General features: G+C 42.9%; 1 protein-coding gene across 1 annotated transcript in view; it reads right to left on the bottom strand.

The window, feature by feature from the left end:
- The window catches only part of HSD17B14 (hydroxysteroid 17-beta dehydrogenase 14), a 38,743-nt gene that overhangs the window by 7,918 nt on the left and 4,888 nt on the right, over positions 1–25,937 (bottom strand). Inside the window, exons 4-7 of the mRNA XM_083162630.1 lie at positions 24,726–24,792; positions 22,552–22,643; positions 5,038–5,142; positions 793–860 (exon numbers count right to left, since the gene is read on the bottom strand). Coding sequence (XP_083018756.1) covers positions 793–860; positions 5,038–5,142; positions 22,552–22,643; positions 24,726–24,792 — 332 coding nt within the window. The remainder of the gene's footprint in view (positions 1–792; positions 861–5,037; positions 5,143–22,551; positions 22,644–24,725; positions 24,793–25,937) is intronic.

Raw genomic sequence — 25,937 nt, 5'->3', positions numbered from 1 at the left:
AGGTAAAATGAATGCAACAGTTCAATACACATTACAGCTTAGATGTAAGCAGTGAGGACTTGATCAACGTACTACTAGGGGCTGGTGGCCAAAGATGGAGATGAGTATGCAGACGAAGATGGTCGCTGAGTGTTTGAGTATGGGAGAGCTGTGAGTGAAATGTGAAGAGAAGTGGGCTTTGTCAACAGGAGGGAAGAGGGCCCTGCTCGGAGGAGTTTACAATCTAGTAGGAAGGGGAGACAGACAGATTACATATAGGTGCAAGGGAGTGGGAGGTGGCTTGATGGCAGGAAGCAAGCAGGCAGAGATGGTTAAGGCACGAGGTCGGAGGACTCATAAAAGCTGTAATTAGTTATCCCAGTACAAACGATGTACCGGGTATTTTTGCAGCATACAGTGGGGAAAATTTACTAAAATGGGCGTTGTATTTCACATGGGATGTTGCTATGGGCAACCAATCAGATACTATCTATTATGTTCCAGAAGGTGCTAGATAAATAGGAAGAAGATTCTGATTGGTTGCCCATAGCAACATCCCATGTGAAATAGAACTCACATCTTTCGCCCAGTGTGTCATAGCTTGTTAGTACTACCCCTAGTATTGCCAGGTCCCCAGAAGAGATATGGGCGGAGACACTGAAAACGAAGAACAGGGCTGGGAATCCCCTACATCATCATTCAATATATTGACACCCTCACAGTGCACACTACACAATCAGTGTTACATTATGAAGCTGGTTATACTCTGAGTTCTACAAATGTAAAAACTATACAAGAATGTAATCATGTTACCTGTTCACTCTGACATTGTGCCGGCTCTCATCTACAGCCATCGCCTTGGTCATTGCAGTTACTGCTCCCTGGTATATATAAGGGGACATTTAGCTGGACACACATAAGAACACAGTATCCAATACAACTACACACACAGACATTAGCCTGGTAAATGGCTGTATGCAATTGCTCAAAAGTATTTTTACAAACATTTAATAAACTAAAAGAAAAAAGTATACAGTCAGCAACAGAATAATCCTAAATTGTATGTTTTACCAGGGTGGTTCAATAAGTAAGGTAACAAGATGTCTCAAGTGTGTAATGTTCTCCGTTTCATTCATGTGCCAGCCTGCACATATACACACAGGAGTCCGTGTCAGCCTGCACATATACACACAGGAGTCCGTGTCAGCCTGCACATATACACACAGGGTACAGTGCCAGCCTGCACATATACACACAGGAGTCCGTGTCAGCCTGCACATATACACACAGGGTACAGTGCCAGCCTGCACATAGGGGACAGTGGAAGCCTGTACACACTCACAAAGGGACAGTCCCAGCATGCTCACATGCACACAATGGTCAGTGCCAGCTTATGGAGCAACTACAGGTAGAATAATACACTCACATCAGACCAGGCTCTCCTCCGAGCTCCCTTTTCATTCTCACAGCCTGTCCTAATTACTGGGCCAGCGGCTCCTTCATCCAGAAAGGGGCTTCCTGATTTGCCACAGCCACAGTGTGCAAAGGTGGTGCGCCACAACCAGGTGGACCTCGCTACACAACCAGAGTGCTGCTCTCTTTGAAGACGGCATCCTTCAGATGCGGTCACTGTATACGCCAGCTACCGCCCGGAAGTCTATGCAGGTGGCAGACTGTTATGCTGGAGGTGTCTGGAATCTGGAGCTTATGTTGCCTCTCACTTATGGAGAGAGTGACAGCACCAGCAGAATTTTTCAAATATGGTGCCAGCCATGTGCCAATTGTAGCTCACAGACCAGCAGCCAATCAGGAACCAGCTGCTTATGATTGGCTGGTTATCTGTGAGTCCTAACTGGTTCACTGCCAGCACCACATTTGAAATGCTGCAGATGTCATTAGAGTCCTTAGAAGGACTGGAAATCAGACAGGGGTAAAGGACGGCTAGAGGGAGCGACCGCACGGCTGTGGAGGCCGGCGTACACTTTGCAGGTTGCCCTGAAGAAGAACTGCGAAGCGTACACCGGCCTCCACAGCCGTGCGGTCGCTCCCTCTAGCCATCCTTTACCCTTGTCTGATTTCCAGTCCTTCTAAGGACTCTAATGTTTTTGTGATTGTGCAATACTTATCTCATTTAACTTACAAATGTGTATGTATGGGGCTCCGTGACATGTTCTGAAACATTATTACCTCGTCAGTCCCAGTGTGCTAACACACGGTGAACTGCAACACAAGCAGTTCACCTGAGAACCTGATATAGACCGGGCTACTCCACGTGCTTAACTGTGCTTGTCTACCAGTCCTTTTTAGGACTTTAATACATAATTGTATCCACAAAAAAATAGCCACAACAATCTGCCTCTATAAGACACCACATATTGTAACAAATAAGCAGCTTCTATACGCCTAAAGTGTGTTGGTGAGTGGTGAACTGTAATACTAGCAGCTCAACCAATCAGCACCGTACACCCCAGGCGAAATCTGCCTGTATTCATCAAATACAATATATGCCTGCAAATCACTGTGCTTGTCCGCCATAAGGACCTATCTGTCATCAATACGTATATCATAAATCTCCCAATACACTCATAAACAGTGATCATTATTGTACTGTTATTAGCTGAAATAGAGTAGATTTCCCTCAATAGTGGATACTGCAACATATTGTAACATATGTCTCTATCTTTAAAAGCACCCTACACCCAGTGTAACCAAATGTACCAATTGATACAATACTTCTTACCTAAACAGGTGTCTGCCCATGATAAGATCCTGTATCTAAACGTGATACTGATCATTGCATTTTAGCGGGAACTGGGACTCACCACGTATATTGCTCAAGCCCCACTACCAACTGACAATAACGAGATTTAAGAATTGCACACAGACTCTAGGGAATCGTTTCAAATAATTTATTCATGCCTACATATCTGAATGTGAATACATATTGTGTCTCCCCCGTATTATTCATAGGCTATATAGCCAATATTAAAGGGAAAGACGCAGTAAAAATAAGTAAAGATTTATTCAAGGATTAAGTGCTAAGGGACACCGCATGTGCAAAAGTTTTTAACATGCACTATACTCACCTTGTCTTTGTTTCATGTTTCATGTAGTTTGTCATATTTCGAAGCTTTTTTTTATATATAACCTAATAAAAGGTATATTTTAAGTCCCCAATTATTTCTTGTGGGTGCACCATTACAGTGACAAATTTTTTCCTATCCCTAATCACTACTCTCCCGGAATGGAAGGGAGGCTCCTGAAAATCAAGAGGCCCTCCCGGCCACCCGGAAAGGTGGGCAAGTCTCCCACATGCCCCCCAATACTGGCAATCGCGGATCTCCGGGGATGAAAATTTGCAAAATGCATCTTGGCCCACCCTCTCCTCAGGTCTTGATGACATTAAGCTCTGTCCCCAGCCCCCGAAGTTAAGATGAGAGAGGTACAATTAAAAAGTGGGTAAGTAGGAGTAAGGTGCACTAAACAGTCAACTTTCACATTGCCTGCTGAAGGAAGGACCTCTCCAAAACATATGGCAGGTGGCTTATCTATAATGGGTGCACCCATTTTGGTAATAGTTACCGCCAGGAGTCTCATGGCAGGAGCGCTGCAGCCATTGCCGTAAAAATGGCGCGGCTGCCATTTTTTGATGATCTGCGCATGCGCAGTGGAGTCTGAGGGCTCTAGTGCTCAGACTCCACAGCATAGCAGAGGTTTGCTCTAAGCACTAGAGCACCCAGACCCTACTACTCCCGGCAGAGAGGAGGGAGCCTGACCCAGGAGGCTGCACACGGGCCTCGGGAGGGGTCTTCCAGAACTTGCTTCACTGGCCACCAAAGGTTTACATTAATGAATATAACATTAAGTACATTTTAACATGTATATAAATACAAGTCAATAAAAATACACATGGCTGATGTACATATATGACTTTTCCTCTTAACATGGTCTACCTTACATTATAATAAGCAGCACAATATAATGTGTAAAGTATTTAAATGTACCTTGCTATGTATAAATTATTTATATAATTATTTACCTGTTTTCTACCTCGCACTATACCCCTATCTACCAAAACATAGCTACACATAGTTATATTGTTATACTGTCTCCTTACATACTTCACTTTAACCCTTTGTCTGGGTTACACATGTAAATATTAAAAGATCAAACAATGTAAAAACATAAACTGGTTTTATACAAGGAAAAGACTTAAGGTAAAATGTGCAAACAATATACCTGTACACCACCGATTTTCCGGCAACCATTGGTCCGAAACCTTTTTTAATCCGGACAATTATGCTTTGTCCGGATTAAAAGAGGTTAAGGACCTCTTTTAGGGCCTTATTTTGATTCATTCTTTCTGACAAAATCCTTCTTAGATGGGCAAAACCATGTGCACTGCAGGTGGGCCAGATGTAACTTGTGCAGAGAGAATTAGATTTGGGTGGGGTTTTACTTCAAAGTGAGATCTATATTGCAGTGTAAAAATAATGCAGCCAGTAATTTCCCTGCACAGAAACAAAATGACTCACCCAAATCTAATTCTGTCTGCACAAGTAACACCTGCCCCCCTGCAGTGCACATGGTTTTGCCCATCTAAGAAGGATTTTGTCAGAAAGAATGAACCAAAATAAGGCCCTTAATCCGGAATATTTTTTGCGCATGGGCGTAACACGCAATAGGTGCAAGTGCCACTGGGTACAGCTTCCGCGGACACTGCAGGTGACACAGGACGCATCGGTGGGGCTGTTATGGCGTCTAAGGTCACAGCAAGTACCGCACATGGGCGGAACACACAGCATAAACAAGTGTCACTGGATACAGCTGTAATAAACAGTTTGCCTAAACTACTGTGTTTATTCATTAAGTAATATTATAGCATATATTTTACTATTTATTGCTTTAGAAATGTCCTGAAGGTGCAAAATTAGACATATTAACAGATCCTTCTTTAATCCGGCAAAATCGACAATCCGGTACGGCACTGGAACAGACGATGCCGGAAAATCGGTGGTGTACCTGTATAACATTTCCTATCATCAGATGGCAGTGTACCTTTGTGGCAACATACGGTATTGCATGTTTCTGACCAATGATTCCAACAAGACTTGATATGTTGATGATATTCCCTTGTGTTTGTCGAAGATAGGGCAAAGCATACTGAAATAGATATTTAAAAATATCAATTAAAATTATGAAACCGAAGCGTCATCCACTAGGTTTTTTAAACTATAAAATATGCAGCAGCATGATAGCTCGCAAAATATTACAGCTCTACACAATAAGAACATAAATATATTTATTATTATAATTAATAATAATAATAATAATATTTTTAGTTGAGACTTTTGTTATTTTACATAAACAAAATATGTAATTTGATTTGGCACCTGGTGTGGGCAGAGGGCTCACCAAATAGGCAGGGGGGCCTCCCTGCATCAGAAGATCTAAATTGGCAGGAGGGGGACTGGTGATCCAACCAATAGCCACATTACCAGTTAGGTAACCTACATCTGGCCAACCGGTCGCACATTTGCATCTGCACAACCTTAATTGATCAAGAACACAATGGGTGAAATTTAATAGGATGAGAAATTCAGAAAGTGAGAGATTTGGTAATGGGCCCCACACACAGCACAATTTTCAGGCATTTTCTGAGCGATTTTACTAAATCACTCAGAAAATGCCTGAAAATGCATGTAAATCGCTGTGTATATAGCCCACACAGCGATTTACATGCGCGCACCCGCCGTTCTGAATCTGGCAAAGATTCAGAACGGACGGGCTGTACAATTCAGAGCAGTCGCTCCGAAAGCTCCTGCTCATCTCCCGCATGTGTGGCCGCGGGCAGATGAGCAGGGCTGTTCTGAGCGGCTGAAGCCCCGCTGAACTGCGCCGCTGCATCTGAGAGGACAGTGGACACCGGAGTCCGGACACCACCGCCGCCGCTGATCCCGACGACATCAGGCACCGTCGGAGACCACCGCCGAGCCAATGACGTCACACCGCCAGAGACCGCCGCCCCTCCTGATGACGCCGCGGGACAGAGAGGCAGCGATGCTGGACTCCGGAGTAGGTAAGTATATATATTTTTTCCACTGTGCCACCAATGTTTGGGGAGAGAATATCACTATACCACCAACGTAATATCTTGGATAGTTCTTATGATCTCTAGCATTGATTTCATTCTGAATTCGTGCTAATGAGCTGTTATTGGCGGTCCTCTGCCTGTGGTAACATAAAAGCAAGGTGGCATCTGTGTGATACACGCCACATAATACATGTCTTCACTACCTCAGTGACATACAGTATGTTTGCATACCAGACATGTTCCATTTTTCTTTTATTCACACATAGCATTTCCCAAATACAATAAAAGCTGCAAACCATTGCCAGTGAGGCAATAATGCTAACCATTAAACCATCCATGCTGCCCACACACACACATATATATATATATATATATATATATATATATAGAGCAATGAAAATGAAAACAGGCGCTCGATAGTGCGTGAGTCTGTTTTTAAAAATTTATTCACAGCACAACACAAGACAAGTTAGACCATCTGGAGGATGGAATCACGTACCAAACAAGGCGGTCTAAGATACCGCAGATAAAAAAGCATGAGAAGGTATATCACCCAGTCAGTTGGAGCCGGTTACACTCTCACTCGATCTCCTTCCTTCTGGTGACGACGCTAGGCCACGCCCCTACGCGTTTCGTCAATGGACTTCGTCAGAGGGCTGGCCTAGCGTCAGTCAGTATCCTCCTTTTATTCCCCGCTGAGACTGTAATTAGCAGAAACAGCTGTCTTAACTGCTCGTCAGGCAGAAGACCATGTGATTTTATACCACACATTAGAACGGCATTCTCCGCCGCCTCGTACACTGTATATGATACAAAACGTTTTTTGCATAAACCTTTAAGCATAAAAAATCACGATAAAAACTACAAGAAGAATATACCAACGATGTGTTATTTTGAGTACATGAAAAGAATCTAAAAAAGCGCATGTAATTGTACATTAAAAAAACATGAAAAATCGGCACCCAGCAATAACATCCAATCCGACATGCAACCTAAGCATGTCAAATAATTTCATAAAAATTGATTTTCACATATAAAAACATTTTGACCATTAAAAAAAAATTTTTAAGTTTTTTTAAGTATATATATAACAATATATATAAAAAGACAGAAATAAATATAATAAAAATATATATATAAAAAATGAATGAATGAAGCAGCAATGGGAAAGGAACAATAGCAGCAATCACGAAAATTTAAAGGGGAGCCGTACATTTAACCAATAAAGGCAGTAATCTCCATCCCTTCGTTTAACCCCTCGGGGTGTACGGTCTGCAGGCTGTACATCCAATAGGATTCCCTTTTGAGCAGTAACTTTTCTCTATTACCTCCCCTGATATCCAACAACACAACCTCAAGGCCAACAAATTTCATACCTGTCGGATCACCATTTTGACAACTTAAAAAATGACGGGGTACACTGTGATGTTTGAATTTATTTGGTACTTGTTTCCTATCTGGGCGCCCAGGTTTTGTACGTACGGCACCGTAATGAAATCGGATCGCATCGCATCGTACACATACACGATATTGAACGATGCGATGCGATGCGATCCGATTCGATTTCCCATAGGAAACAATGTGAAATGGCTCAATTTAGCCAAATTCTCATAGGAACAATAGTAAATGGGCCAAAAACACCCCTGAACATTGAAATGTCCCCCCAAAAGTAGTTTACGCCACCCCGCCATCAACGTGAACCCGAAGCGTGGCGAGCGCAGCGAGCCCGCGAGGGGCGGCGGTACGCGTCCTCCGACCTTTTCATGCCCTACTATCCACGTCGGCGTGGAGTGAGAATAGAATAGTGTGGCGAGCGCAGCGAGCCACCGAGCCCGAAGCGTGGCGAGCGCAGCGAGCCCCGCGAGGGGACGCGGATACCTTCACAGTTATACGCGTCCCCTCGCGGGCGACGCGGACACCTGGGAAGCCCGCGAAGGGACGCGTTTACCTGTGAAGGTATCCGCGTCCCCTCGCGGGGCTCGCTGCGCTCGCCACGCTTCGGGCTCGGTGGCTCGCTGCGCTCGCCACACTATTCTATTCTCACTCCACGCCGACGTGGATAGTAGGGCATGAAAAGGTCGGAGGACGCGTACCGCCGCCCCTCGCGGGCTCGCTGCGCTCGCCACGCTTCGGGTTCACGTTGATGGCGGGGTGGCGTCAACTACTTTTGGGGGGACATTTCAATGTTCAGGGGTGTTTTTGGCCCATTTACTATTGTTCCTATGATAATTTGGCTAAATTGAGCCATTTAACATTGTTTCCTATGGGAAATCGAATCGGATCGACGCGGACACCTGGGAAGCCCGCGAAGGGACGCGTTTACCTGTGAAGGTATCCGCGTCCCCTCGCGGGGCTCGCTGCGCTCGCCACGCTTCGGGCTCGGTGGCTCGCTGCGCTCGCCACGCTATTCTATTCTCACTCCACGCCGACGTGGATAGTAGGGCATGAAAAGGTCGGAGGACGCGTACCGCCGCCCCTCGCGGGCTCGCTGCGCTCGCCACGCTTCGGGTTCACGTTGATGGCGGGGTGGCGTCAACTACTTTTGGGGGGACATTTCAATGTTCAGGGGTGTTTTTGGCCCATTTACTATTGTTCCTATGATAATTTGGCTAAATTGAGCCATTTAACATTGTTTCCTATGGGAAATCGAATCGGATCGCATCGCATCGTTCAATATCGTGTATGTGTACGATGCGATGCGATCCGATTTCTCTACGGAGAATAGCATGGTGCGCAATTAACTTAGTGGGCGCCCAGATAGGAAACAAGTACCATTTATTTTTTATATTCCGATAGTGCTCCAATAATCGGATCTTTAGAGCTCTTTTCGTTTGTCCCACATATCTTTTCCCGCAAGGGCAAATTATCAGATATACTACGTGTGTGGTGAGACAATTTATCGGTCCTTTGATTTTTAAATCTTTACCATCTCTTCCTTTTATTTGTTTGTGTCCTTTTAAACCAAAGGGGCACATCTTACATTTCCCGCAACAATAAAAACCTTCAAACGCTGGAAACATTGTACAGGTATTTACTGGTTTCGGCATCAGTGGCAGCAGACTGGGGGCAAGTTTACTTTTTAAAGTATTGGCTCTTTTATATATAATTTCAGGGCGCACACCAACTACATCTTTAAGTATGGGGTCCATTTTTATAATCGGCCAATATTTCTGTAGAATTCTTTTAATTTCTCCATTCTGGATATTAAATTGGGTTACGAATGGGCAGATCAATTTCTTATTTTTTAGTTTCTTGTCTTTGTATACCAACAGATCTTTACGGTCCAGGTTTCTGCACTTAGTAAAAGCTGCATCTATTAATTCCCCTGGATACCCTTTTTCCACGAACCTAAGTCTATAGATCTCTGCTTGTTGTTCAAACAAGTCTAAAGAACTACAGTTTCTCCGCAACCTCAATAGCTGCGAGTAAGGGAGATTGGTCTTCCAGTGCTTAGCATGACAGCTATCGAATTTCAAATAGCTGTTGCTGTCAACAACTTTAAAAAAGGTTGAGGTTTCTATGGACATTTGGACATCATTCTTTATGTCCAAATTGAGATCCAAGAATTCTATGGTTTTGGAATTAAATTTAAAAGTAAAACTTAAATTATATTGATTCTGGTGTATATATTGGATAAATTCCATAAACCTCTCTTGGGGACCCTTCCAAACCACTAACAGGTCGTCTATATACCTTTTATATAAAATCAGGCAGCCTGAAAAGGGGTTATTTTCATAGATGTGCTGGTGTTCCCATTCGCCCAGGTAAAGATTTGCGAATCCCGGGGCGCAGGTCGTCCCCATCGCCGTCCCGCAGAGCTGAATAAAATACTGTCCCAGAAACGTGAAATAATTAAATTTTAAGACAAATTGCAAACATTTTACTAGAAAGGTAATTTTATCCCCGGAGAGCTCGCTGTCCCTTGATAGCACATTCCGTATACACTCAAGCCCCTTCTCGTGGGGTATAGACGTGTATAGAGAATTTATGTCTATCGTGGCCCAGCTGTACTCTTCCTTCCACTCAATATTGTCAAGTACCTGTAAGACGGCTGTGGAGTCTTTAATGTAAGATTCCAGTTTCGGGACATATTTTTGCAAAAAATGGTCTAAGTATTCTGATAGTCTCGCCGTCAATGACTCTATTCCCGACACTATCGGGCGACCGGGTGGGGAAGATTGATTTTTATGCAACTTAGGTAAGTAATATATTGTCGCTGTTCGTAAATATTCATTCCAGAGATAATCGTATTCATTCTGGCTAAGAACTCTTCCCATTCTCCCCTCATCAAGCAATACTTTTAATTCAACCAGAAACTCCTTTGTGGGGTCTGTAAGTAGGTTGAATTAAAAGTATTGCTTGATTAGGACGGCGATGGGGACGACCTGCGCCCCGGGATTCGCAAATCTTTACCTGGGCGAATGGGAACACCAGCACATCTATGAAAATAACCCCTTTTCAGGCTGCCTGATTTTATATAAAAGGTATATAGACGACCTGTTAGTGGTTTGGAAGGGTCCCCAAGAGAGGTTTATGGAATTTATCCAATATATACACCAGAATCAATATAATTTAAGTTTTACTTTTAAATTTAATTCCAAAACCATAGAATTCTTGGATCTCAATTTGGACATAAAGAATGATGTCCAAATGTCCATAGAAACCTCAACCTTTTTTTAAAGTTGTTGACAGCAACAGCTATTTGAAATTCGATAGCTGTCATGCTAAGCACTGGAAGACCAATCTCCCTTACTCGCAGCTATTGAGGTTGCGGAGAAACTGTAGTTCTTTAGACTTGTTTGAACAACAAGCAGAGATCTATAGACTTAGGTTCGTGGAAAAAGGGTATCCAGGGGAATTAATAGATGCAGCTTTTACTAAGTGCAGAAACCTGGACCGTAAAGATCTGTTGGTATACAAAGACAAGAAACTAAAAAATAAGAAATTGATCTGCCCATTCGTAACCCAATTTAATATCCAGAATGGAGAAATTAAAAGAATTCTACAGAAATATTGGCCGATTATAAAAATGGACCCCATACTTAAAGATGTAGTTGGTGTGCGCCCTGAAATTATATATAAAAGAGCCAATACTTTAAAAAGTAAACTTGCCCCCAGTCTGCTGCCACTGATGCCGAAACCAGTAAATACCTGTACAATGTTTCCAGCGTTTGAAGGTTTTTATTGTTGCGGGAAATGTAAGATGTGCCCCTTTGGTTTAAAAGGACACAAACAAATAAAAGGAAGAGATGGTAAAGATTTAAAAATCAAAGGACCGATAAATTGTCTTACCACACACGTAGTATATCTGATAATTTGCCCTTGCGGGAAAAGATATGTGGGACAAACGAAAAGAGCTCTAAAGATCCGATTATTGGAGCACTATCGGAATATAAAAAATAAATTCAAACATCACAGTGTACCCCGTCATTTTTTAAGTTGTCAAAATGGTGATCCGACAGGTATGAAATTTGTTGGCCTTGAGGTTGTGTTGTTGGATATCAGGGGAGGTAATAGAGAAAAGTTACTGCTCAAAAGGGAATCCTATTGGATGTACAGCCTGCAGACCGTACACCCCGAGGGGTTAAACGAAGGGATGGAGATTACTGCCTTTATTGGTTAAATGTACGGCTCCCCTTTAAATTTTCGTGATTGCTGCTATTGTTCCTTTCCCATTGCTGCTTCATTCATTCATTTTTTATATATATATTTTTATTATATTTATTTCTGTCTTTTTATATATATTGTTATATATATATACTTAAAAAAACTTAAAAATTTTTTTTTAATGGTCAAAATGTTTTTATATGTGAAAATCTATTTTTATGAAATTATTTGACATGCTTAGGTTGCATGTCGGATTGGATGTTATTGCTGGGTGCCGATTTTTCATGGTTTTTTAATGTACAATTACATGCGCTTTTTTAGATTCTTTTCATGTACTCAAAATAACACATCGTTGGTATATTCTTCTTGTAGTTTTTATCGTGATTTTTTATGCTTAAAGGTTTATGCAAAAAACGTTTTGTATCATATACAGTGTACGAGGCGGCGGAGAATGCCGTTCTAATGTGTGGTATAAAATCACATGGTCTTCTGCCTGACGAGCAGTTAAGACAGCTGTTTCTGCTAATTACAGTCTCAGCGGGGAATAAAAGGAGGATACTGACTGACGCTAGGCCAGCCCTCTGACGAAGTCCATTGACGAAACGCGTAGGGGCGTGGCCTAGCGTCGTCACCAGAAGGAAGGAGATCGAGTGAGAGTGTAACCGGCTCCAACTGACTGGGTGATATACCTTCTCATGCTTTTTTATCTGCGGTATCTTAGACCGCCTTGTTTGGTACGTGATTCCATCCTCCAGATGGTCTAACTTGTCTTGTGTTGTGCTGTGAATAAATTTTTAAAAACAGACTCACGCACTATCGAGCGCCTGTTTTCATTTTCATTGCTCTAGAAATTTACCTGTTGGACCCAGGGAACACCGTTAAGGTGGGAAAACAGAGCTGCCGGGTTTAATCCTCAACCTGAGTGCTTGGAAGACTTGATTGTTCCTAATATTGGACTGATTCGCACAAACTGCTGGGACTTTTTAGTTCCTTTACAAGTACTTTTTCTTTTTGCGCACTGTTATTCTTGTATATATATATATATATATATATATATATATATATATATATATATATATATATATACACAGGGCAGTTTGACGGCATGTGCGGCTGTGACAGTCGTGACAGATTTGAAATCTCCCGTGCTGAATCTCCCAATTTGAATCTCTGACACAAATCTCTCTGTACGTGGCTCATTGTCTGAAATAAGCCACAAGAGTAAAATCTCTTGTGCTGAATCTCCCGTTATGTATCTCTGGCACACATCTCTGCGTATGTAGGGCCCTTAAGAAATCTCCAGGTTTTTTTAAAGCGGCAATGATTCATACTGCAAAACCAGTTTGATTTTGAAATGTAAATGATTGCCGCTTTAAAAAACTGAAGATTTCTTATCAAATGTCTCACTTTCTAAATCTCTTATCCTATTACATTTCACCCAATATGTAGAAACACATTGAGGGCCAGGTTCTCTAAGCTTCAAAAGTGATAAAATCCAGAGTAATAAACAGCCAGCAAATCAGCTCCTACCTGCCACGTCACAGACTGTGTTTGAAAAATGTCAGGCAGGAGCTGATTGGCTGGCTGTTTATCACTCTGGATTTGATCACTTTTGAAGCTTAGAGAGTCTGGCCCTGTATGAATGAATAGATTTGCTCCTCCAAACCATTGCCTGCTTTTTCACCAAAGATCATGGTTGCTGGCATATGAACCAGCCAGTTTACTACTGAGCACATACACCAGAGGATCACCCCCCTTAAGCCTTCAGGTAAGTCCTGGATTCCAGTGGAGCCTTTCACTACTGAAGAGCATAAAAATCCACACAAGAGTCAATGTAATTTGGAGTTGTGGGACAATAAGTGAGGGCCTGCCCAGGATTGCACTGGCCCTCTGGGGACTTGGGAGAGGGAGAGAATCACGGCTGCCAGAAAGATGTCACAAGGAGGTCAATTATAGGTCACACCATAATACTTGAGAGCCTGTATAATAAGCATCCGTAGGCTATATAGTAGTCCACTCCAAACTTGTAATAAAATGTCTTATTAGTGAGGACACTGCTTTCCTGCCCCCGGACTCTTCACATCACTTTGGCCCTAGACATATTTCTGCTTCCCACCATTATTTTATTTCCTTGCAGCCTCTGTTTAATGTTTAATGTGAGTCAAATTGACCTCAACTTATCATACATACTGGGGAACCCTGCCGGAACTACATCCCCCGATCTGCAGCCCATAGGCTTCAATTTGCATTCCCGATATTGCATTCAACATATTGCAGTATCACATCCCCCATAGAAACCTACGGGGGATGTAGCTGCCGGTGGTAATTGAGGGGTTGCAGCAGGTATCTGTGATCCCTCCTTCTTACATTCAGGTGTTACTTAATATTTGTGGCTATATAGTATAGTATGAACACGGGCCCCTGAGACCCAGGGGCCCCACACTGCAACCATTTCTTTTTTTTTTTTTTTTCCTTTTAATATTTTTTCTTTATTTCAAATAACAATTCACATACAAACAAGAAAAATAGAAAACGGACTAATGCAATACATTTAAAACAACGACTGTTAACTTTAACATACATATTGCATGGTCCATGTTAAAACACTAGTAAGAAGGCAGTTGGACTAGTTGGCTAATTAGGCAGCCTGGGACAAACAAGCTTGGTTTTATTTGTTCTGATGATGCTCAGGGGGAAGGGTCGAGTACGGAGCTTCGCAAACTTATTATAATAGTTTGGGTCGCCCCAAGACATATAGGAGACTTAATAATCCAGGCAAAACATAACATCTTAATCTATTACAGTTGATCATACGGTTTTTAATTAGGATTGTATTGTAATTACTACCCTTCTAGTTACTCAAAGTATATGCTAAGCCAGGGTTGGCTTTAAGTTTATATCTTCAATCCACACAGTTAAATAATAACAAACACATTAAGTATAAATATAACATTAGATAACAATATAACGACGACTTTTACATTTTGCTTCTCATCTACTCCTATCTCATCTACTAACCAATGATTGAGCCGAGACATGGAGTAGGCTCGACACCGAGTTACCTATACAGGGGTTCAGATGATACCAATACTGGTTCCTATTAACAAATTTACAAGTAATATCCTAGCTTAATCCTCTCTATCTTCTCTTCCTCCATAATAATTGACCCTCACCGCTTAGTGATCAAATTTATAATTCATAAACACTCATCCTGTGCTGCTTAAACATATGTATTTATGGTATATAGTTTAGTATAAATCACCAGTGAAAAAAAGTTTATTAAGTGTGAGCTATACTCATTAGTTCAAGGCCACTATTTAGCCCAATTTTTTTAAACAATCATATTTAATTTTTGTGCAGAAAATTCTGTTATTGTCATATTCTATATAAAGAAAAAAAAAGGGGATAGCAAAATAATATGCCGTAGAAGAAATGACAGCACACCGTAAAATAGGGCTAGGTTTGTTTTTTTTGTTTTTTTTTCCCCTTATATTCATTCATAAACACTCATCCTGTGCTGCTTAAACATATGTATTTATAGTATATAGTTTAGTGTAAATCACCAGTGAAAAAAAGTTTATTAAGTGTGAGCTATACTCGTTAGTTCAAGGCCACTATTTAGCCCAATTTTTTAAACGATCATATTTAATTTTTGTGCAGAAAATTCTATTATTGTCATATTCTATATAAAGAAGAAAAAAGGGGATAGCAAGATACTATGCCTAAGAAGAAATGACAGCACACCGTAAAATAGAGCGAGGTTTTTTTTTTTTTTTTTTCCCTTATATTAGCGGGGATGAGAAGAAGCTACTTGCATCTTTTATTCACTTTTGTGCACATTAATTGCTATAGGCGTTAAGTTATGTCAAAGGACCAGTATTTTGAGGCTCTCCATATACCCCATATTTTCCCATACTTATCTAAATTATTCCTAACTACATGTAGGCTTTTCTCTTGGCGGGCTGTGAAGTTGACAAGTGCTTTCCACTCCTCTAGTGGAGGGCCCGTTTTTGCCATCCAATATCTAGATATAACCACTTTCGCAAGTGCACATAAAATCGTGACATACCTCTTTTGGCCCCAATCACAACGAAACCCGGTCAAGGTGCTGAGAATGCAGTTTTTAGTAGATAACATATCGGCATGAATGCCGGTTTCTATCATAATTTCCCTAACTTCTTCCCAGAACCTTGCCACTGGGCCACATTCTGATAGTAGATGAAAAAAGGTACCCTCTTGTACTTTACATCTTTTACACATCAAAGAGGCTGAAGCATCAAATTTAATCATCCTTCTATTTGTCAAGTAGGATCTATGAAGTATGTAAAATTGTACTTGCTGTACACGCAGGGAATTGGAGGCTTCGGTTACGCTAGAGATTGCTCTAAGCCACTCATCTTCCTGTATGGGCCCCAGATCTTGCTCCCACTTTTCCTTAAGAGTGTTTAAATACCCCAGAGCAGGTTCGTTCGTTAGGGATCTATAGATCTTAGATGTAGTTTTTTTTTTACCGGAGGTTATTATTTTCCTTATGGGAGAGGCCTGAAAACTCAAAGTATTATGTTTCCATAAATGTTCAAGTGCACTTCTCAGTTGTAAATAGCGAAAGAAGTAGGCTTGAGGGATATTAAATTCCAACTTCATTTGTTCAAATGTCTTAAAGCCATTGCTTGTATACAATTGATGTAGGTAACAAATTGAGAAGGGGCTCCAGACCTCACGAATCTGGAGTTCCCTGAAATCACCCCCCATTTTCTTATCTTCTATAGGATGGAGTGGGTCAATTCCTTCATGGTTTATTATTTTATTAGCCTCCCTCCAAATCTTTATCGCCTAAACTAGTAGGGGAGGATCTTGTAATGTTACATAGCCCTGAAGTATTCTAGATAATGGGGTAATCCCGGGAGTTGACAAATTGACCAAATCCTGGATTAAGTTCCCTTCTATTTTATCTACCTGCCAATCTCTTAATTGTGCTAATTGTGCAGCCAGGTAATAATATCTTAGGTTGGGTAAACTCAAACCTCCCTGTTCTTTTTCCCTCATTAAAACCTCTAATCTCACCTTAGGTCTCGAGTTTTTCCATATAAAGGAGGAAATCAAACTATTGATTTTCCTGAACAGGGAGGGAGGGATATATACCGGGGATTGTTGTAATACATACAGCATTTTTGGCAGGGCTATCATTTTGACCAAATTTATGCGCCCTGTTGGAGTGAGGGGGAGTCTTTTCCAGGCTCTAAATTTAGTCTCAAAATATAGCATTAACGGCTCAATATTTAACGATATGAATTCTTTAGGATCCATGGAGATCCAAACTCCTAAATATTTAAATTTAGATACCCATTCCAGCGGAGATGAGTTTTGAGAAGATAAATTAGGTACTTGTTGTATTGGCATTATACTTGATTTGCTCCAGTTAATTTTAACCCCTGATATCCATCCAAAACGGTCGATTGCTCGCAGGATACCAGGCATTTCTGTTCTGTAATCTGCCACGTAGATCAAAAGATCATCTGCATATAAAGATGTTATATCTCTATTTGGGCCCGCTTCAAATCCCTTAAGTTCCATGTGTTTTCTCAGCATGCAGGCCAGTGGTTCTATCGCAAGGGCAAACAAGACAGGGGACAATGGGCACCCCTGCCTTGTTCCCCTTGCCAGTTCAAAGGGGGCTGAGATCCAACCATTAACCGAAACCCTGGCTACTGGGTTTGTATATAAAAGCTGGATCCACCTTATGAATCGCGGACCTATACCAAAATGCCTAAGCACGGTCCATAGATATGGCCACTCGATCACGTCGAAGGCTTTGGTGGCATCAAGTGATGCCACCGCAGCCCCCGAGTTCCTTTCTTTAGGGATCTGAAGATGGGTGTACAGTTTGCGCAAATTAAGGGAGGTGGTCTTACCAGGCATAAACCCATTTTGATCTGGGTGAACTAAATTTAGGATAAATCTATTAATACGGCTTGCCAATATTTTAGCGAGGATCTTGGCCTCAACCGTTAAGACTGATATTGGCCTATACGATTCCACTTTAGTAGGATCCTTATCAGGTTTTAAAATGACTGATATTTTAGCCTCAACCAAGGAGGGGGGTAAATTGCCCCTTTCAAAACATAAGGAAAAAGTTTCCAGGAGTAGCGGAGAGATTCGATCTAGATGTTTTTTATAGAATTCTACTGGCAATCCATCAAGGCCCGGAGCCTTTTTCCCTGGCAGTTCAATAATGGCCTTTTTTATCTCTTGTAATGTCAAAGGGGCCTCCAGGTCTAGTCTCTGCTGTGGATTCAAAGATGGAATGCCAGTTCTAGTAATGTATTCTTCCAGATCTTCCTGCGAGCAATCAAGAGCTGAAGCATATAGGGACGAGAAATATTTATTAAATTCACCTGCTATTTCTGTGGTATTATATGCAGTAGACCCATCTGATCTCTCTATACCTAATATATTCCCCGCTGGTGCTTCAACTTTTGTTATATAAGCAAGGTATCTACCCACCCGATCTGCGTTTTGATATCCTCTACGTACGCTGCCTTGCATTAATTTAACATTTTGCTCTTGTAATGACTCCATCCATTCTTGTTGGGCTTTTTCCCATTCTAATCTAGATATCTCCCCCCTGTCTAGAAGATGTTCTATTTCTCGCCTCTTACATTCATTTTCCAGACTGGATATTTTATTTCTACTTTTATTTTTCTTATCCGCTATTTGCTTTTTATACACCCCTCTTACAAAAGCCTTAAATGCATCCCAAGTGACAGCAGGAGAAGCTGTACCCCTATTCTGCTCCCAAAATTCCTCCCACTGGGAGAGTATTAATTCTTCCTGATCTAAACCCTGCAGCCAATATGGATCCAACTTCCAGAATTGGTACCCTCCTTCTCTCATCTCCAAAAGTTCTAGAACCATCGGGGAGTGATCAGAGATACCCCTTGCCTTATAATAGGTATTAGAGATTTGGGGCATCAACTCACGGGAGACTAGGGTGAGATCGATTCTGGAGAACATCCGATGAGTTGCCGAGTAGTAAGAATACTGAGCATTGGTCGGATTCCTATGTCTCCATATATCAATCCACCCCAGACCCCGGATAAAGTCCACAAACCCCTTATTCCCCTCCCTCTTAACATTTGGAATTTGCCTCCACTTATCAATTGAGGGGTCCATAATATTATTAAAATCACCCATACATATTGATGGTATTTGCGGAAACTTTGCCAAGTATTCTGCCGCCTTAAGTAATATCTCCATGGAGAATGGAGGAGGGATATATATAAACAACATCAATATACACATATTATTTATTTTACAGTTTAGGAATATATATCGCCCTCCATGATCGATTTGTATATTCTGGCATTCAAATGGGAAGTTTTTGCGAATTAAAACTGATATCCCTCTAGAGGAAGTTGTGAATGGGGCATGATAGACCGCTCCGACCCATGGTCTTTTTAATGATAGTAATTTCCCACCAGTCAAGTGGGTTTCCACCATACATATGATGTCTGCTTTAGATTTTTTAAGTTGGTCCATCACTAAGGATCGTTTGACCTTATCATTTATACCCCGTACATTCCAGGTTATTAATTTCACCATGGTACTATATTCTCAATTTTTCCTATTTCTTCGTTTCTTCCCTTCCCCCCCATGAGTCTGATTACTAGGAGCGGTCCACCAGATCCGATCCACTCACAACTCGTTTCCCCCTGCCACATCAGAACAAAATCAAGCTGCCTCTTCCTACTAGTACATTGAAATGTCCAACAAACAACAAACCCCATCCCAAATCCCCCCTCCCTCTCCTCCCCCCACCCTGTATACCTTCCCCGTGATGGCATACTTCAATTATCCAGAACCCTGTAGACAATACAAAAACTTTAAATATCGAAAAAAAAAAAAAAAAAAAAAAAAAAGGAAGGAAGAAAAAGAAAAGAAAAAGGACGAAAAGACAAGAGGCTTTAGTGAAAAAGATCCCTTGACCACCAAGGTATAGGGGAGCTCTCTGACCTTATTATGCTATATCAAAACAAAAAAAAAATAAAAATACATATTAACGGCTAGCCAATTGGTGTGTGCCTGGAGCGTTCTTATCCAGCCAAGTAGCTGCCTCCTCTGGAGCTGAAAAAAAGAGGGTTTCGCCATTGCTGATTATCTTAAGCTTAGCGGGGAAGATCATTGCATATTTGATGTTACATTCTCTTAACCGCCTCTTAATATCCAGAAATTTTGCACGGTTCTTTTGCACATCGAGCGCAAAGTCCGGAAAAACCGATACTTTATGTCCATCATATTCCAATTGTCCTTTTGTACGGGTTAATCTGAGAATGGCATCCCTATCGCGAAAATTCAAAAATTTAGCAATAAATGTGCGGGGAAATGCTCCTGGATGGGGGGGCTTTGAGGGGACTCGGTGGGCTCGTTCCACTGCGAACTGAGGTGTTAGCTCTGCTTTACCGAGTGCTGTTAAAAGCCATTTCTCCAAAAAGGCCGAGGGCTCGTTCCCCTCTACGTGTTCAGGCAGGCCTACGAAACGTAGGTTGTTCCTACGGAGCCTTCCCTCCATCTCTGCCATTTTTGTTTTTATTTCTGAAACTTGTTTACCAAGATTGTTAATTTTTGTCGCCCAGGAATTGGTGGAGTCTTCTAAAGCAGATATCCGTGTCTCGGCCTCCTGGACCCTCTCATTAATAATTTTCAGGTCTGCTTTAATTGACAAGGTTTCATTCTGAACTACTTGGATATTTTCAGTGAGGCGTTGCTCACTGGCCGTAATGGCCTCTAATATTTGCTGCAAGGTAATTTCCGGGGGTCCCGGAGGGGTGCTGCTTTTATCTTTAGAAGGGGTTGTGTGGGGGGTAGAACTTGGGGTCTGGGTGGTGTTTGTTTGCGCACGGGCAAACCGCTCCAGGCGGGCGGCTGCAGTGGCATTATTAGATTTACCCATATTTGCAATTGCCTGACCATCCACTGCGTTCCAATAAGGCAGGTCTCCAAATACCAGGCAAGCAGGAGAGTAGAGGAAAAAATGTCTAAAAATGCAGCAATCTGTGCCACCGGCTGTTGCAGGCTACCGCTCAAATTTACAAAGTAAAGCACTTTGCACAAATAGTCAATCCCCCAATATTTCAAGTGTCCGACTTTCCCACCTTCACACAATAACCCCACCAGAAAAATACCTTATTGCAGCTGCGGGGATACTTCACACGATTTTTTTTTTTTTTTTTTTTCAGCAGGCTGTTTCTGTATACCAGGGACCTCTCTTTAGTACATCACCGGCCACATGTAGTAACTTGAATATATTTCACTCCCAGCTAGCAAGCAGGTCCAGGGCACGTCTCATTCTTAGTACAGGAGAGATATATCACCAGATTTCTCACTGGGTAAGCGAAATAGGATGCTGCTGCGGCTGAGCCGCTTGCCGCGCCGGGCTGCCAATACAGAATGTCACTGTGGGCCGGCGTCTCTCTGTAGGCGTCCTCGTGCTTCTGCTGTCACTGGCCGCGTATAGCTACTTGGCTGCGGCTTGCATCCAGCTGGCAGGGAGTTCCAAGGCAGACCTCTTGCTTAGTGCTGGAGGAGTCAGGTGCAACTAAGGCTGTGCCGCTTGCCGCGCCAAGTCGCCGATGCAGGGTATCGCAGTGAGTCAGCGTCTGGCCGTGGGCGTCCTCGTGCTCTTACTCCGGCTCTCACCGCACGCCACTCCAATACACACAGCCCGAATAGGGAGGTGCTATCCCCGGGGCTGAATCACAGTGCTGCCGCTGCCGGATGGAGGTCAGAGAGCTCTCTCACACACCTCACTCCCTACCCGCCGTGGTCACGCCCCCCCACTGCAACCATTTCTTAATACTTACCCTCCGGAGTCCCGCGTCGAAGGCGAATCACCAGAAAAATGGAAGCTGCGCATGCACAATAGAGTCTGAGTGCTGTTGACGCAGCAACGGACAGGCTACGCTGTTGCAGCAGCAATGAACAGGCTACGCTGTTGCAGCAGCAACGGACAGACTACACCGTTGCAGCAAAGGACAGGCTACACTGTTGCAGCAAAGGACAGGCTACACTGTTGCAGCAAAGGACAGACTACACTGTTGCAGCAAAGGACAGACTACACTGTTGCAGCAAAGGACAGACTACACTGTTGCAGCAAAGGACAGGCTACGCCGTTGCAGCAGCAAAGGACAGACTACACTGTTGCAGCAAAGGACAGACTACACTGTTGCAGCAAAGGACAGACTACACTGTTGCAGCAAAGGACAGACTACACTGTTGCAGCAAAGGACAGGCTACACTGTTGCAGAAAGGACAGACTACACTGTTGCAGCAAAGGACAGGCTACGCCGTTGCAGCAGCAAAGGACAGGCTACACTGTTGCAGCAAAGGACAGGCTACGCCATTGCAGCAGCAAAGGACAGGCTACACTGTTGCAGCAAAGGACAGGCTACACTGCTGCAGCAAAGGACAGGCTACACTGCTGCAGCAAAGGACAGGCTACACTGCTGCAGCAAAGGACAGGCTACACTGTTGCAGAATGATATATCATCTGATATGTCAGTGAATGACATAATTCACACACATATCACCCTGGCTGTGCAGCATGGCAGATGCAGATATATAGGTTCATCTGCCTTTATGTTCAGGCAACCTGTCCCCAAATCATGCCTCCCGCAGTAACCGTTATCAATGATGTCCCTACCAGTTCTAGTTCACAGGAATGTTGGGCAGTGCTATGGTAAGTGTGTATGCACAAAGTCATTTGTTCACAAACCTTAAATATCATTAGATTGGATGGCAAAGTGTCTACCTAGAGTTAGTCATTGACATCAGGTAGAAGTTACTGAATTGGAAACTGGCCATTTAGCTTTTACCTTTGCAGTCAAAAAGTAGCCAATCAAATTCAAGTTTAAGAGGTCCCGAAACTCCTGGGAGCTTGTGTTGTCGATGATCTGCTCCGGGGGATCTAGAATTAAATATTGAAGAAAAAGTAAAATTATAAACTTTGTCATGTGTAGTACACAACATTCAAGAACATGTATTGTGCGTTTAAAGTGCCCTTAACTAACTCTAAACCCTATCCCAAATCCCTAAAGTAACCCGAATACTCCAATCCCTAACCCTAAAGAGCAGAATGTATGGGCCATGTGGCTCTTATCTGCCATCAAATTCTAGGTTTCTGTGGAGCAGAGTTATTACAAGACATGTAGGGGTAAATTTACTAAGATGGGAGTTCTATTGAAGATGGGATGTTGCCCATAGCAACCAATCAGATTCTATTGTCTTTTAGATGGAGAAGTGATAATGTAATAATGTGCACTGATACCAGTCGTCCCCACACAAATCGTTTTCTTGCATCTTCCCCATTGCCACCACTAGGGGGAGTTAGCTGTATCAGTGCACATAGCGGTGCGGATGCTGCTTCAACCTTGTTATGTCTGCCTTACGTTTCTAGGTTTCATCTCCTCCATACAAATATTTGGAGACCATTTTCCTGTGGCAAATGTGTATGGCTCATAGGGTCGACTCAATGAAGGTCAACACCTTAAATAGTACAACATGGCTAAAGTCGACAGGGTTGGATGGTCGACACAAGCATTAGGTCGACAATGGGACGGTCAACATGAGGTTTTCACCTTTCACTCATTATACAGAGGGTGACCCGGGTTTATCTCTTCGGTACTTATGAGTTATCTGGGCGCCCGAATTTTTGATTGTATGCCTTAAGTTAAGGCATACAATCAGATACGATGCGATGCGATATCGCATCGCATCGCATGCGACCATCGGATGCGATGACCCGATTTTTCCATAGGAATCAATGTTAAAATGGACAGAGTCCATTTTAACATGGAATTCAATGGGAAAAAGGGGTCCTCTTCATACCCCTACTATCCAAGTGGGCATGGAGTTGGATATAAACCTGTGGCGAGCGTAGCGAGCCACCGAGCCCGAAGCGTGGCGAGCGAAGCGAGCCCCGCGAGGGGACGGTATTCTATGTCCCCTCGCGGGGCTCGCTACGCTCGCCACGCTTCGGGCTCGGTGGCTCGCTACGCTCGCCACAGGTTTATATCCAACTCCATGCCCACTTGGATAGTAGGGGTATGAAGAGGACCCCTTTTTCCCATTGAATTCCATGTTAAAATGGACTCTGTCCATTTTAACATTGATTCCTATGGAAAAATCGGGTCATCGCATCGCATCCGATGGTCGCATGCGATGCGATGCGATGTGCCCGATCCGACCCGATTTAGAAATCGGGCGCCCGGATAACTCATAAGTACCATCTCTTCTTATAACTCGGGTCGGATTGCCAGGTTGGTGGACCTACTGTAGGTTATAAGTTTAGGTGCTTATACACTGTAACCAACCCTGCAATTACCAGGGTCCAATGCGCGGTGTGAAAGGTGATCAAATGTAATTTGGGATTAGATTCGCTGTGGTCACGACAAAGGCAAGTGAGAAGCTTGTGGATATAAAGATCTGTGCAGGAATAATGCAGTCACGCTGCGGCGCTGCATTAATGTTAGGGTTCCCACATGGGCACTTTCCAGTTGACCTGAGTTACATTTCCCAACATCAAAATGCAGCTAGGATGCTCCTGGACTTTTGCAGTAAAATACAGAGGGGTAAATGTATGAAGCTTGGAGAAGTGTTATCTATCCCCATAAAGAATGTTATGTGCAAGGTGATAATGCACCAGCCAATCAGCTCAATCAATTTACATATTGGAGCTGATTGGCGGGTTCATTATCACCTCTTTTACTGTACAAGCAAGGAGCCCATGTGTAGGTGTAGAACAGTGGCACAGTGGTTAGCATGGATATTCACAGCACTGGGTTATGAGCGACAGATTGTATGCTTTCCTTTTGCTTGTGAGTATATATGTATGTATGTGTGTGCCATTGTGCAGGGGCTGATGTGAATGGGTGGTGCTATATAAATAAATAATAATATGATGGAGTCTATGCCCTTCACACATTCATATTTATGTCAATTAATCAGAAAAAAAAAACCCTGGATGTATTGTGGTACTTGTAGTACTTACGCCACCCAGCATTGTTGATCACGCAGTCTATTTGTCCATATGTTCTCACAGCTACATCAATCAGCCTCTGTTTTGAAAGAAAACTGGTGACTAATGCAATAGGTCATTGATATCACATGCAACTTATGGAGGTCATTGCAGCGCAACGGAATATGCCAGCGCCATGTATTGTAATGGTCAATAAATGTTTATTTTAAGAGAATGTCATATTGGGCCTTATTCGAGTTCACTCTTTCAGACAAAATTCTTCTTAGATGGACAAAACCATGTGCACTGCAGGGGGGCAGATGTAACTTGTGCAGATCTAATTAGATTTGGGTGGGGTTTTACTTCAAAGTGAGATCTATATTGCAGTGTTAAAATAAAGCAGCCAGTATTTACCCTGCAAAGAATCACCAAAAAATCAGCAAATCTATTTCTATCTGCACATGTTACATCTGCCCCCCTGCAGTGCACATGGTTTTGTCCGTCTAAGAAAGATTTTGTCAGAAAGAGTGAACTCGAATAAGGCCCATTGTTACATTGTAGAACTTCTTTCAAAATTAATTCTGCTTTTCTCTCATGATTACTATTGCATATTTCTAGAGAGCTATCCCATGCAGAAGGATTTTTTTTTTTTCATTATATAGCAGATTTTGTGCCTAATTCAGACCTGTTCCCAGGGCTATGTATGTTCGCAGCCTAGTGAACAGGTAAATGCCGCCTGCCCCCCCCCCCCCCTCCGTGCGAATCCCCGCACTTGCATGCGAGTTGATGTGTACGATTGCACAGCCACACACATGCGGTTGCACGGGTGAAAAATCATTCGAAGGTCGCTGACTTTTATCCTGGCCGGTGATGGATGAATTTGTGGCGGGCGCTGATGTCAGGCACCCGCCCGAAGCAGGCATCAACATGCCTACGTGTGCAGTGGTACACCCAGCATTTCTATCGGCAGGCCCATAAAATGCGAGGTGCGGCGGCCTCCTCTAGCATCCTTAAAAACAGTCTGCTATAAGGGGTAGCCATTTTGGGAGGGTCAGTTTTCATTAGGAGAAGTAAGAGGAGTGCCGGACCGCAGCGCAGATCAGCCCAAGAATGCAGCGGCGGCGGGGTAAGGAGGGAGGGGTTAACTTTACTCGAGGGAGGGAGGGGTTAACTTACTTACTAAGTAGGGATTGCCATCGTTGCCATTACCATCAATGGCAATTCTGCAACTGGCCATCGATAGTG

Source organism: Crinia signifera, chromosome 19 (genome assembly GCF_055691185.1).
Source record: "Crinia signifera chromosome 19, ASM5569118v1, whole genome shotgun sequence".
NCBI lineage: Eukaryota > Metazoa > Chordata > Amphibia > Anura > Myobatrachidae > Crinia > Crinia signifera.
This window is presented reverse-complemented; position numbering and strand designations above follow the sequence as displayed.